The 13,951-nt window shown below is 39.4% G+C and overlaps 1 protein-coding gene across 4 annotated transcripts in view; it reads left to right on the top strand.

Moving 5' to 3' along the window:
- The window catches only part of RRAGD (Ras related GTP binding D), an 83,804-nt gene that overhangs the window by 63,589 nt on the left and 6,264 nt on the right, over nt 1-13,951 (top strand). For all 4 annotated transcript variants that reach the window (XM_068231142.1, XM_068231141.1, XM_068231144.1 and 1 more), the window contains exons 4-6: nt 1,837-1,951; nt 9,275-9,417; nt 11,885-12,027. In XM_068231142.1, the coding sequence (XP_068087243.1) occupies nt 1,837-1,951; nt 9,275-9,417; nt 11,885-12,027 (401 nt within the window). The remainder of the gene's footprint in view (nt 1-1,836; nt 1,952-9,274; nt 9,418-11,884; nt 12,028-13,951) is intronic.

The following is a 13,951-nucleotide window of genomic DNA, read 5'->3' as shown; positions in this document are numbered from 1 at the left end:
GTTAGGGTGCAAAAAAGTGCCACACATGTGGTATCGCCGTACTCAGAAGAAGTACAATGTGTTTTGTGATGTTTGGGTTCACACTGCGGAAGATTTTACTTTTTGTCACAAGTTAGCGGAGAATGATTATTATTGGTTTTTTTTACCAATTGTCATTTTCCGCTAACTTGTGACAAAAAATAAAATCTTCTATGAACTCACCATACTCCTAACGGAATACCTTGGGATGTCCTCTTTGTAAAATGGGGTCATTTGTGGGGTTACTATACTGCCCTGGCATTTTATGGGCCCTAAACCGTGAGGAGTAGTCTTGAAACCAAATGTTTCAAAATGACCTGTGAAATGCTAAAGGTACTCATTGGACTCTGGGCCCCTTAGCGCAGTTAGGGTGCAAAAAAGTGCCACACATGTGGTATCACCGTACTCAGGAGGAGTACAATGTGTTTTGGGGTGTATTTTTATACATACCCATGCTGGGTGGAAGGGAGAAATCTCTCTGTAAATGAACAATTGTGTGTAAAAAAAAATCAAAAAATTGTCATTTACAGAGATATTTCTCCCACCCAGCATGGGTATGTGTAAAAATACACCCCAAAACACATTGTACTACTTCTCCCGAGTACGGCAATACCAGATGTGTGACACTTTTTTGCAGCCAAACTGCGCTAAGGGGCCCACAGTGCAATGACTACCTTTAGGCTTTACAGGGGTGCTTACAACTCAGCACCCCCCAAAATGCCAGGACAGTAAACACACCCCACAAATGACCCCATTTTGAAAAATAGACACTTCAAGGTATTCATTGAGGGGCATGTTGAGTCCATGGCAGATTCAATTTTTTTTTTGTTACAAGTTAGCAGAAATGGAAACCTTTTTTTTTTGTCACAAAGTGTCATTTTCCGCTAACTTGTGACAAAAAATAAAATCTTCTATGAACTCACCATGCCTCTCAGTGAATACTTTGGGATGTCTTCTTTCCAAAATGGGGTTATTTGTGGGGTATTTATACTATCCTGGAATTTTAGCACCTCCTGAAACATGACAGATAGTCAGAAAAATCAGAGATGCTTCAAAATGGGAAAATTCACTTTTGGCACCATAGTTTGTAAACGCTATAACTTTTACCCAATCCAATAAATATACACTGAATGTTTTTTTTTTTTTTTTTACATCAAAGACATGTAGCAAAATAACATTTGCGCTCAAATGTATAGGAAATTTTACTTTATTTGAAAAATGTCAGCACAGAAAGTTAAAAAAGTCATTTTTTTGACAAAATTCATGTCTTTTTTGATGAATATAATAAAAACTAAAACTCTCAGCAGCAATCAAATAGCATCAAAAGAAAGCTGTATTAGTGAGAAGAAAAGGACGCAAAATTCATTTAGGTTGTAGGTTGTATGACCGAGCAATAAACCGTTAAAGCTGCAGTGGTCTGAATGGAAAAAACAGCGCTGGCCCTTAAGGGGGGGGGGGGGGGGGGTAAAGGCTGAGTCCTCAAGTGGTTAATTGGCTCCTGGCCATGTCTATCAATGTAAGTTGCTCCCATTGGCTTACATTGATAGACATGGTGAGTGGCTCCTGACCGGCTCACATGACTCTGCCGTCATAGAGATGGCAGAGTCTTTCTCCTGAGGATCCCGGCTTGCGGCGATGGTGGTGTTTGCGGGGGCTATGTGCGGTGTTTCGTCGGGATTTCGTCATTCTTGTACCAGCGGTCTCCGGTCCTTAAGGGGGCAGCGGACCGCTGGTACTTAAGTGGTTAAAGCATCACACATTTAATCCTGTGAATACAGTATATAAATTCATTTGACATTTATATTGTATTTTTTTCAGCTTTTATCTTACCAGCATATATGATCATTCAATCTTCGAAGCTTTCAGCAAAGTCGTACAGAAACTTATCCCACAACTTCCAGCATTAGAAAACTTGCTGAACATATTTATATCTGTAAGTAATAAATGGTTGAATCAACAATTTACAAAAATCTGTATACACTACAGTGTATTCTCTTTACTTTTGACCTGTAGAAGGCACTGTAGTAGTTAGCCAGTAGAAAAAGAGAAACTCCAGGCTGCTAAGTAAATGCTTATGGGTTGGGTTATTCACATAACTTCACACAACTTTAAAGTTGGTGCCTCTTTATCACATCAGTAGCTAACATTACAGTCCTTAAAGGAAAACTAAACTTAGAAGGATATGGATTTTTCCTTTTAAAACAATACTAGTTGCCTGACTCTTCTGTTGATCCTGTGTCTCCAATACTTTTAGCCACAGCCCCCGAACAAGCATGCAGATCAGGTGCACTGACTGAAGTCAGACTGGATTAGCTGCATGCTTGTTTCTGGTAAATGATTCAGCCAATATTGCAGCCACAGAGATCAGCAGGACTGCCAGGCAACTGGTATTGTTTAAAAGGAAACATCCATATCTCTCTCAGTTTAGGTTCCCTTTAAGACTAAAGCTGCCCATACATCTAGCGATGTATGGCCATATTCGACCAAGAGACAAATCTCTCTCTTATCAAATCTGATGAGAGATCTGTCAGCTGCCCATACACCACAGGTCGATTCCCGATCAATTTCATGCTGAAATCGATCCGAAATTGGCCTTGTGCCTAATATTAATGTATACATTACCTCTCCACGGCCTCCGCTTGTCGCCTGCTGGCATCCAGGATTCCGTCTCTGCATACACGCACGCCCCACGTAGTTTCATTGTAAGGGCGCGCGTGTGTGACGTCACACGCACGCCCTCACTAGGAAACCATGTCTGGTGTGCGTGTATGCAGAGACGGAATCCTGCAAATCCAGCAGGGGGCAAGCGGAGGCCGCGGAGAGGTAATGTATACATTTACATGGGGCACAGGGCGGACAATTTCATTAGGGGGAAAGCGTCGGGGGTTTCGTTGCGCTCAAAATTGCATGCTGTACCGCCGGGCATCCGATCGAGTAACATCTTGCAGCAATTTTCATCCTGAAATTGGTCGCATTGTCGGTTGGGGATGCGCTTGACGGCACCGGTCAATAGGCCGTCAAGTCGCCTGGTGTATGGCCACCTTAAGTTTCTTAAATCATAGTTTGGATGAGTCCAAATTTGAAAAGTAAAAAAAAACAAAAACTTTTTTCATAATGCTATATTTTGCGAAATGTGTCAATGTCAGATTTAAGCATAACCTCATGAAAATATAGCAATGTTAGTGTGGGCTGATCATAATGTGATTTTGATGGCTTCTTAAAATTGTTGGGTATGTACAGAGGGGATTTCATATGCTGATTCTTGATAAACCAGGCAGTCAGACTTATACTTCAGCATGTCTCTGAAGAAACAAGTAACTGAGGCTATGTTTACACTAGTGACGGATGCACTTGTAATGATGTGAATCCAAATATCCTTGCTGTGCCAATTAACAGCAATGGGGATAAGAAGCGATTTGTGAAAAAATGCAGCAGGTTGTATTACCCCCACCCCCCTTTGCACGCAAATCAGAAGCAGCCTATTGATTTCAAGATTCTGTGATTCAGCGTTAGAAAACACATGCTAAAAAATGTAGATGATCGTAGACAATCGAAATGACCAGTTACTGGATGAAGAAGACAGCACAGAATTGAAAAGTTTTGCTGAAACAAAGTCAGAAACTCTGAGGGTGTCCATACACAGTAAAATAAAAACATTTGATTTTCCTGTTTATTCGACCAAAGCGATCGATTCAAAACAATCTTTTTTTTCCGATCAAGAAAAACTAATGATTATCCAGTGTTTTCAATAAAAATCTGATCGGACATGTTGGAAGAAGCTTTATATTCGATCTAACAGAAAAATCAAACTTCATTATCTAATCGACAAAATTATGTGTGAGCACTAGATTGCATTATTGACCTTCTGATTATTAAGCGCTTCTACTGAATACACCAACATCTGATTATAAAATATCAGGAGTAACCCAAAATCTGGGTAGTTTTGATTACAGTGCCGTTGTATCAGTAATACACAAAGCAGCACGGTGGTGTAGTAGTTAGCGCTTTCTCATCTCAGCCAGGTCAACATCTGCAAGGAGTTTGTATGTTGTCCCCTTGTCTGTGTGGGTTTCCTCCGGGCACTCCAGTTTCCTCCCACAACCCAAAAACATACAGATAACTTAATTGGCTTCCCCCTAAATTGGCCCTAGACTATGACACATGCACTACACGATAGATACATAGACGTGACTATGGTAGGGATTAGATTGTAAACCCCTCTGAGGGACAGTTAGTGACAAGACAATGTACTCTGTACAGCGCTACGTAATATGTTGGCAGTATATAAATAAATAAATAATGCATTCTGCTAATTTACATTTAACATTTTCAGTCGTGATTTTGGTGAATCTCCAAGATCAATGCCTAACTAACCCCCCACCAATAAAACCCCTTTCTGATTGTTTAAAGTCGGAATTTCCAGAAGTGAATCGGTGGCAGGGACCGATGCATTGGTGAGTGGCTGCACGGGCACAGGATGTCTGCGGGGGACCATTAGAAGCTCCAGGTAAGTTCAACTCTTTTTTCCCCTACACCCCTACAGTAGTCCTTTAATTTTAACTTCTTCACAATGAACCCGAGTCCTGATGCATAACCTTAAACCCCCCCCCCCCCATTTTTTTAGGTTTCAATAATTTTTATTGGGGTTTTTCAAATTTTTAAATACAGCCATTTTCATAAAATGACATATCAATAACAGTATGATTATTACATCAAACAATGAACTATTAGACCAATTTCAAGAGATCAGAATAAAAACTATTATAGCACAGTGTATGCCATAAATCATATTCAACAATACAATATAAGATGTATGCTAATAATCACTATAATACTGCTCATTGTCTGTTGTTTTCCATGGAGCTGAATCCTCCAGTAACTGGTGGACTAAGATCCAACCAACAAAGTCACTGGAAGTCGCATCCAACCTTTATAAAACTGTATTACAGTTAGATCATCATTTAAAGATTTTGATGATCTATTCTAATAAATATACAGTATGTCTTCATATCTAGAATGTATGGAGTATTTTTACCCCTATTATGTATCATCAAAATTATTAACCTCTTAACTAATAAACAATAAAAGGGGCAAAGAAAGAAAAAAAAGAGTGTGAATACAGTTGCCAAGAGTATATTAGAGTGCATTTGAATATTACTTTAACTTTCAAATAGTCCTGGGGAATCATATACAATCTGTGAGAGGGTATGAGTTTTGAAACTACAGATTTGATAATTGAGACTGAGGATATAATGTGGGCCATAAATCAGTCTTCCTTAAAAATAAATGCAAATTTCCTGTTTTGAATGCCCATGACTTTTCTGCTATGAAGTTAAATTCCACTTTTTTTTAAGACATCTTCAAACCTTGGAACCTGTGTAGTTTTCCAATTTTCAATAATTTGTAATTTAGTGGCTATAAATAAATGACTGAAAATAATTCTCTCTTTGGGTGGTAATTCAACTGTGTGGATGTGCAATAATGCCATATGTGGAGGTACTGTATATGAGAGAGACTTACAGGTAGTTTTTTTTTAAATCTTCTATTTCCTTCCAAAGCGGTTGGATTTTTGGGCAAGTCCAAAATATATGTTCCAAAGAGCCTGTATGATTACACTTTCTCCAGCATAATGGCGAAACCTTAGGGTCAAATTTAGAAATGTTTTCTGGTGTAAAGTATCACCGCCACAACAGTTTAATAAAGTTTTCCAAATGTGATACACAATGTGAAGATTTCTTCACAGATCGGACTGCAGATTCCCATTCTTCATGTAAATGTCCATTTTGAAAAAGTCTTGCCATTTCTTTAATTGCCATTTGGGGACTTCTCCCCTAACAGATAACCATGATCTGTAAAAGAGAGCCGTCCCTTTCATATGATCTTTTTCTGGGGTAAGTAATTTCTTGATTTGGGGTGGATATAGAACCTGAATTGGTATATGTTTCTGAAGATATTTTTTTATTTTAATATATGTACATTCTTTTGAACTAGGTAAATGATATGTAATAACCAGTTCTTCAAAAGATTTAAGATCCGTCTCCTCAAAGAGTTTATCCAATGTCTCAATTCCCACCTCTGTCCATTTATCAACAGAAATTTTCCTAACCACATTAGTGATATTTACTAAAGGAATAGATAAATTAGTAGCTAGTGTATGATTTTTTTGTGCTGCTAAGTAAAGTCTTTCCAGATGTTCAATGTATTTTTTATTATTGGATTTGCTGTTGGTTTTTTTAATGTTCTATAAGTATTGTATGAAGTCTGATTTTGTTCCAGAACCAACCATTGCTTTGAATTATCACCAGTCCAAATAGCTCTGGATTGTTCCAGTATTGTTGCTTTATAATAAAGCTCTAGATCTGGAACACCAAATCCCATCTCTGATTGATGTTGCAACAATATTTTGTTCGAAAATCTAGAAGATGTGTTAATCAAAACAAATTTATTAAGTAGTCTCTGTAATGTGGTAAAAAATATTTTGGGTACGTTAATTGGGAGGTTACGGAATAAATATAGCATTTGTGGCAATATCATCATTTTAAAAGCAGCCGTTCGTCCCAGCCAGGAGAATTCAAATTTAGATAGGGCTTCTAATTGGGTTTTTAATTTGGAATACTAAGGTTCATAATTTTCTTTGTATAATAGGGGAAGAGATGGCGTGATGTAGATTCCTAGATATTTAACCACTTAAGCTCTCAGTCGTTTTCACTTTATGCATCCGAGCATTGTTCACCTCACATTCATTAGCCTATAACTTTATCACTACTTATCACAATTAACTGATCTATATCTTGTTTTTTCCGCCACCAATTAGGCTTTCTTTGGGGGGTACATTTTGCTAAGAGCTACCTTACTGTAAATGCATTTTAACAGTAAGAATAAGAAAAAAAAAGAAAAAATTCATTATTTGTCAGTTTTCGGCCATTATAGTTTTAAAATAATACATGCCTCCATAATTAAAACCCACGTATTGTAATTGCCCATTTGTCACGGTTATTTCACCGTTTAAATTATGTCCCTATCACAATGTATCGTGACAATATTTTATTTGGAAATAAAAGAGCATTTTTTCCGTTTTGCATTCATCACTATTTACAAGCTTATAAAAAAAAAAAAATAGAGAGAAATATTTCATCTTTACATAGATATTTAAAACGTTTAGACCCTTAGGTAAATATTTATGTGTTTTTTTTTTTATAGTAATGTTTTTTTTTATTAAACATTTTATGTGGGCATTTTTGGGAGGGTGGGATATAAAAGTGTTTTATTTGGGGAAATATTTGTGTATTGTAATGTTTTTTTACTTTTACTTGTAGTTTTACTTTTTGGCCACAAGATGGCAATCTTGAGTTTGTTTACATGACGTCACTCTAAGCGTACAATGTACGCTTAGAGGGACATAGCTTCAGAAAAAGCAAAGCTTCCGAGAGAAGCTGTCGCTTTTTCAGTGGGGGAGAGGAATCAGTGATCGGGCTCCATAGCCCGATACATTGATTCTGTGGCTACCGAATCCGCGGCCGGGAGTGCGTGTGCACACGCGCAATCGGCCGAAGGAGCGCGCCTGTCCTCCTTGACGTTTTTATACGTCAAGGAGGACAAAGTGGTTAATGGACTTATTGGACCAGGAGTAAGGGGAAGAGTCTTTTAATGTTTGTATTGTTTCTGAGTCTAAACTACATGGCAATATAACAGTTTTAGTTTCATTTAATTTATAATATGAAATTTTGGAAATATTACTTAATTCTATTTTAATTGTGGCAGGGATACTTGGGGGTTCTTTAAATACAATAAGATGTCGTCAGCATATAATCCAAGCTTGGTTTCAGAATCTCCAAGTCTAATACATTTTATTTGATTGTTGTACCTAATTTTTTGTGCCAGGGGTTCTAGAGTTAAAATAAAAATAAATGGGGAAAGTGGACACCCCTGTCTTGTCCCATTAGTGATGTTAAATGTTTTGGATATGGTACCTGATGACATGACCAAGGCTGAAGATTGTGTGTACAATGCAAGTATTGCTCTATGTAGATAGCCAGAACATCCAAACTTTTCCAAAACACATGATATGTACTCCCAATTCACTCTGTCGAACACCTTCTCTGCGTCAAAAGAGACAAACAGAGAAGGTGTTCGACCAACCTCAATCTCATGCAAAAGAGCTAAAACTTTCCTTGTGGCATCACTTGTTGTTCTTCCCTGTACAAGTCCCACTTGGTCTGTATGGATCAATTAAAGAATTAAGGGGGCTAAACGATTTGCAATCACCTTGGAATATATCTCAAAATCTGTATTAAGTAGGGATATTGGCCTATAATTACTGGGAACCCCCACCCCCCCCCATTTTTTTAATCAAACAAGTTTTATTAAACAAACACTTCAACCAATACAACAATAGCAATGCCATTCAATAGACCATAAACAGATATTTAGAGAGCCACAGTAACATTTTCGAAAAGACAAACAATTTAAGAGCATACGATAAAACCAAGTTATAAGAACAAATGCATGAACTACATCACTTATTTACATACGATAGGCATATAGAAAATGTAGATAAGGTATCTCCCCTACAGTCTAAGAGACATTTGCGGAGTGTATTATAAGCAATTTTAATAACACAGATAGTATATGTCCTTCATACATTATGAATTAATGCCCTCCCAAAATGTCTATCCCACACTAACTCTATATCAGCCACTTCCGGGAAAACACTAACCACCCCCTTTATTTTAACCTTTCCTCATGTTAACACTTAATGAATCCCTTTATAAAGCTAATCTCTCTCTTCGTAATGTTAACCACTTCATGACATCTAACCTTGAAGGAAACCAGAGACGTTATAAAAGAAAGATTTGATACTTACCTGGGGATCCCTCCTGCCCTATAAGAAACAGCTGAGTCCCTCGCTGTCCTCCCACGTGCCTCCATTCAGCCGCAATCAGCCCTGGTAACTGCCTAAGTGGCGTCAGTAGGGGCCTTCTGCGCATGTCCAGTCACCATCCAATGTCCAGTCCTTCCTCCTGTAGATGATAATCCACAGACGGCCAATAAAGTTTTCATGACAGGTGCCTGCTAATGACATATGTTCATAATGTGCTTGTGCTCCCAAGCACTGCTTTGCCAAAATCTACCCAAAAGCAATACGTCAAATATTGCTAGAATATAGGAAAAATCTAACTTCCTGAAATGCATACTGTGTCAATAAAAAATCAAATTCTAATGATATGTTTTATTTATTTCTTATTTCTTCATTCAGAATTCTGGGATAGAGAAAGCATTCCTTTTTGATGTTGTCAGTAAAATCTATATAGCTACAGACAGTTCTCCTGTGGATATGCAGACCTACGAGTTGTGCTGTGACATGATCGACGTAGTAATTGATATTTCATGCATCTATGGGTATGTCTGTAAATAGATTTCATACACGATAATTATAGTGAAGAATGTAAAGATATGTGACAAATGTTTTCAGTATGCCTGCAGAGTAAACTGAGATGGAAAAATAATACAGTATTGTTCTTCCGTGTTTGTTTGATAGCTTTGCAGCACTGCTTTCATGGTGTACATTTAATAAAGGTTTTGGCGCCATATATAAACGATATTGAAGTTATCGTTTAGTAAAATAGGCACCAGAATATGCCTTAAAATATTATTTAAAATACTTATATTCTACTATTCCCCACTGAAACCTCTATTTTTATGTTTAGTAGAAGCACCAGTAAAAGTGATAAAATATCGTTTAATTTACCAATATTGTACTACTTCCTTCAGAATAGTAAAATATCTTCAATACTTACCAATATTTTACTATAACCTAACCTCTCCCTACTCTCATACAGGCCCCTCCCCTGTTGGTGCGTAACCTTAACCCCTCCCCAGTTGTGGCTAACCCCAATACCGCAGGTGTTGGCTAACCCTAAGACCCTCCCTGGTGGTGCCTAACTTAACCCCTCCCCCCGGTTGTGCCTAACCCTAGATCCCCCCCCAGATGGTGCCTTATCTTAACTCCCAGGTGGTGCTTAACCCCTGGTGGTACCTAACCTTAACCCCCCCCCGCCAGAGGGCGCCTAAACTTAATTCCCATTTTGTTTTCTGTAATATAAATTAGTATATGATTGTTTATGGTTTTAACATAGAACAAATAAAATGATGATTGAGGAGTCCCAACGTTAAAGGACTTACGAGCCCAAAAAGCTAAAAAAAGATAAGTACCTTATTCAGTTTTAAATGCACGGAGGACGCCATCCGCGCCCTCTGTGCAGTTCCGCCGGGTCCCCGCAGTCTGATCGCCCCCCGTGCCGCTCCCGACCCCACGGATGGGGTCGGGCTCCCCTTCCTCTCCTAAGATGTCCGCCGGAGCCGGCCGCGGCTGCGCAGTCCGCATACGTGTTAGTGCGGCTGCGCAGCTCTAGGGCCTCCCCCCTCGATCCACGCTACTGTGCGGAGGGCGCGGACGGCGTCCTCCGTGCATTTAAAACTGAATAAGGTACTTATCTTTTTTTAGCTGTTTGGGCTCGTAAGTCCTTTAAGTAAACTTTTTTATGTATACGTTTGTTGAAAAATGATTATTTGTAATATAGGTGAGAAGCTGCTCGTTGTATTGCAAAAAATTGAAACAAAAAGATTTTTTTTCGGAGAAAGCATAGGAAACAGTTTTAGAAACAATGATACAGTTTTAGAAACAATTATTTGTTAGAAATGGGTATCAGGGGTTCTATTGATCTTGTCACTGGTTAGGAATATGGGCAGTGCCAGGGTGTAGAGTCTAAGCGAGCATGGGTATTCACCAGCACACCCTGAAAGGGATGATGGGCTATAACCCCTAATGGGTGGAGGACTACTTTGCTGCCTGGTACTCGCCAGGTCATGACCCCAGGACAAGTCCACCAGTGGTGAGAAGAACAGAAGGGGTACCATGCTGATAAGAAAGGCCAGATTAGCGAAACTGGACAAACTAACTGCATAGGATAGTGCAGATGGGATGGGACAGAATGGATGAAAAGGACTAGACAGGACAGACTGGATAGAGTGGATAGTATTGATAGACAGACAGGACAGACAGGACAGGCAGGCAGGGTGGGACAGGCTGAACAAAACAGGCTGAACGGGAACTTGCTGGATAAGTACCGGAGTACTGGGCCAGGGACCCACACTGGTGGACAGGGCAGATGGGCAGTGACAGGTTCAGACTGATAAGAGACAGATAAACAAGTGACAGGACTGGTGTGACAAGAATGAAGTAACTAAACAGATGTGACAAGCAGGACTGACAAGACAGGCTGGTACAGACAAGGAACAGGCAGGCAAGGGTCTTACTAACTGACTAACAGGCAGGCAAGGTAGGCAGGGAACTGTCAACCGGTAGAAATGGCATGGGAGCATGCCATGGCTGTGAAGCAATGCAACAGCGCTGGACTAGTGAGAGTTCAGGGTTTAGATACCCTGACTCTTGTGACAGCGCTATGGCCACGTCCTTCACTACAGGACATCAGGAGATGGCACACGCAAGCCTAGAGAGCAGGGGATGTCAAACTCAGAAGCCTGCTGCGTTGTGCCTCCCGCCATTGAGGAGTCGCAGCTGGACTAAGGGCGAGGTGAGTAATTGCTGTTGTTACAATAGGTTAATGTAATTGATAAATTTGGTATGGAAATGAAAGTTAAAGATAACAAGCAAAATAGTTGTTTTATATTTTCGCTGCACCCTTTTACAAACTTTATAGTTGTTTTATATTTATGCGGCGCCCTTTTTATATGCTCAGAGCCAATAGAGAAAATAATTTAATTGATGTGAATGGGGCACCATTTTTAATAGGGGCTATTATTACATTCTACCCTTTCATGTTCCAGTTTTTTTTTATTATTACAGGTTGAAAGGAGCAGGGACCCCATATGACAAAGAATCATTAGCAATTATAAAACTAAACAACACCACGGTGTTGTATCTCAAAGAAGTTACAAAATTCCTAGCCCTTGTGTGTTTCGTCAGAGAAGAAAGTTTTGAAAGAAAAGGTAATTTTATGTTTTTAGTTTTTTTGTTTATTTTTCTGCTTTTCAGATGTCTTCCAAAATTAATAAGAGGGATAATGGCTTATCTGTACAAGGGGGATGTCTATTCTTAACACTTGATAATTAGGCCTTATTCATACCACTTATTTTGAGTGCCACTGAAAATGAAACCTCTGTGTACTGTTTAAGTCAGACCTCCCTGGCGGTACGCAGTTTCAGAGGCTGCGTCCTCGGGAGGATTTTTTAAAATAAATGTGATTTAAATGTTTTAGCTAGCACTTCGCTAGCTAACTATGCCTGCCAAGCCCCGCCGCACCTCTCTCATCCCCCCGATCGCTGCTGGCAATATATACCCCTCCACGATCCCGCGAGAGCCGCAGCTTCAGCAATCAGCTTCACTCGTTGCTATGGCCACGATCGGAATTGACGTCATGACGTCATGCGCAGTCCCGATCCTCCCCATAGCGAAGCCTGGAGCTGATTGGGAGGCTGCGCCATTGCGGGATCCCTTGGCTGTACGTATAACAGCGGGGATCAGGGGAGAGCGGAGGGACTAGGAGGGCATGGTTAGCTAGAGAAGTGCTAGCTTGACCATATAATAAACATTTTTTTTAAAAATCATCCGGCGGCCATGTGATCCTCTCCGGCGACTAGCCTGAGCGTAGGTCGGGCTTACCGCCAGGGAGGTTAAGTCAGAAGTTGACATGCTCATGTGGTGAATTCTATAAAATGAATTTCATAACTCTCCACAAATGTTGTAACTAACAAATTATAAAAGTGGCATATCAATTAACCCTTTAGCAGCCACATATAACAAAGCTGTATGTGCACTGCACGGTCGTTTACTTTCTGCTGCCATCTCTAGCCTGGTAGGGTCTGCAAAGCGGCACGTGGAGCTGTCATATTTACCTGTACCGGGCAGCTGGATCGGCTTCTCCTCTCCTCCACTCGCGGAACTGCAATGCCGATATCCTCTTCTGAGTTCCGATCGCATGATATGCCATGTGATCGTAACCCAGGGGATGGTGTCAGCATTGCAGTACCACCCGGTGGTGGAAGAAGGGAGATGGAGGAGTCTCTTAGGAGAAAATGTTAATTGCATATGGACCCATGTGTTTTCTGTTATATTTTATGCTGTAATACCATAAATCTAAATAAAAAAAGTGTAACTCTTGAGTTATGTTCTCTGTTGGCAATTACTTCTGTTTTAAAACCTGAATGCTTAACTACATATTATTTATTTATTATAATCACTTGCTTTGGGTTAACATAGTAAGTTTATTTAACACTTTTGCTGCTAAAGAGCACCTCTCTACCCTTTGTCTTCAAGTATTTATTTAGGGAGTCGAAGCTCACAATACTATGGATTTCCTACTTTTTGAAATGTTAAAGTCCGCTGTATAAACTGGGGAGCAGGGACCTGAAAAAATTGAAAAAAAAAAATCACTGGGCCAAGCTTGGCTTGACATTTAGGGGGCAATTATTTCTTATGAGTATGATATCAGTGTTGGGAACCTTTTTCCATCAGCAAGTAAACAAGTATTCTAAAAAGGTGTAATGTGTTCACTCTAGTTGTCTTTTTAATTATACCAACATTTTTTTGGTGACCAGAAACAATGAATTGTTCAGAAGTAGCAAAAGCAGAGGAATGTAATAAATCAGGAATTAGGCAAACAAGCGTTCACAACACTGCATAACCATCTGCCTTTTTTCAATAATAATTTCCTCTAAAACGTAAATACAGTTTTTTACAGAATTAATAGAACAAAACAAAATGTACTCAAAGAGAGAGAACAATTTGTTTGATATGATGTATGGCTGAAAAACACCAATGTAATAATTTAAAATTGGATACTATATGCCTCTATAAATGATAAATGCTGTAAAAAGGACAGTGGAAACAGATGAAAGCACTTGGAGTGCACAT

This window comes from Hyperolius riggenbachi, chromosome 4 (assembly GCF_040937935.1).
Source record: "Hyperolius riggenbachi isolate aHypRig1 chromosome 4, aHypRig1.pri, whole genome shotgun sequence".
In the NCBI taxonomy this organism is placed as follows: Eukaryota; Metazoa; Chordata; class Amphibia; order Anura; family Hyperoliidae; genus Hyperolius; species Hyperolius riggenbachi.
This window is presented reverse-complemented; position numbering and strand designations above follow the sequence as displayed.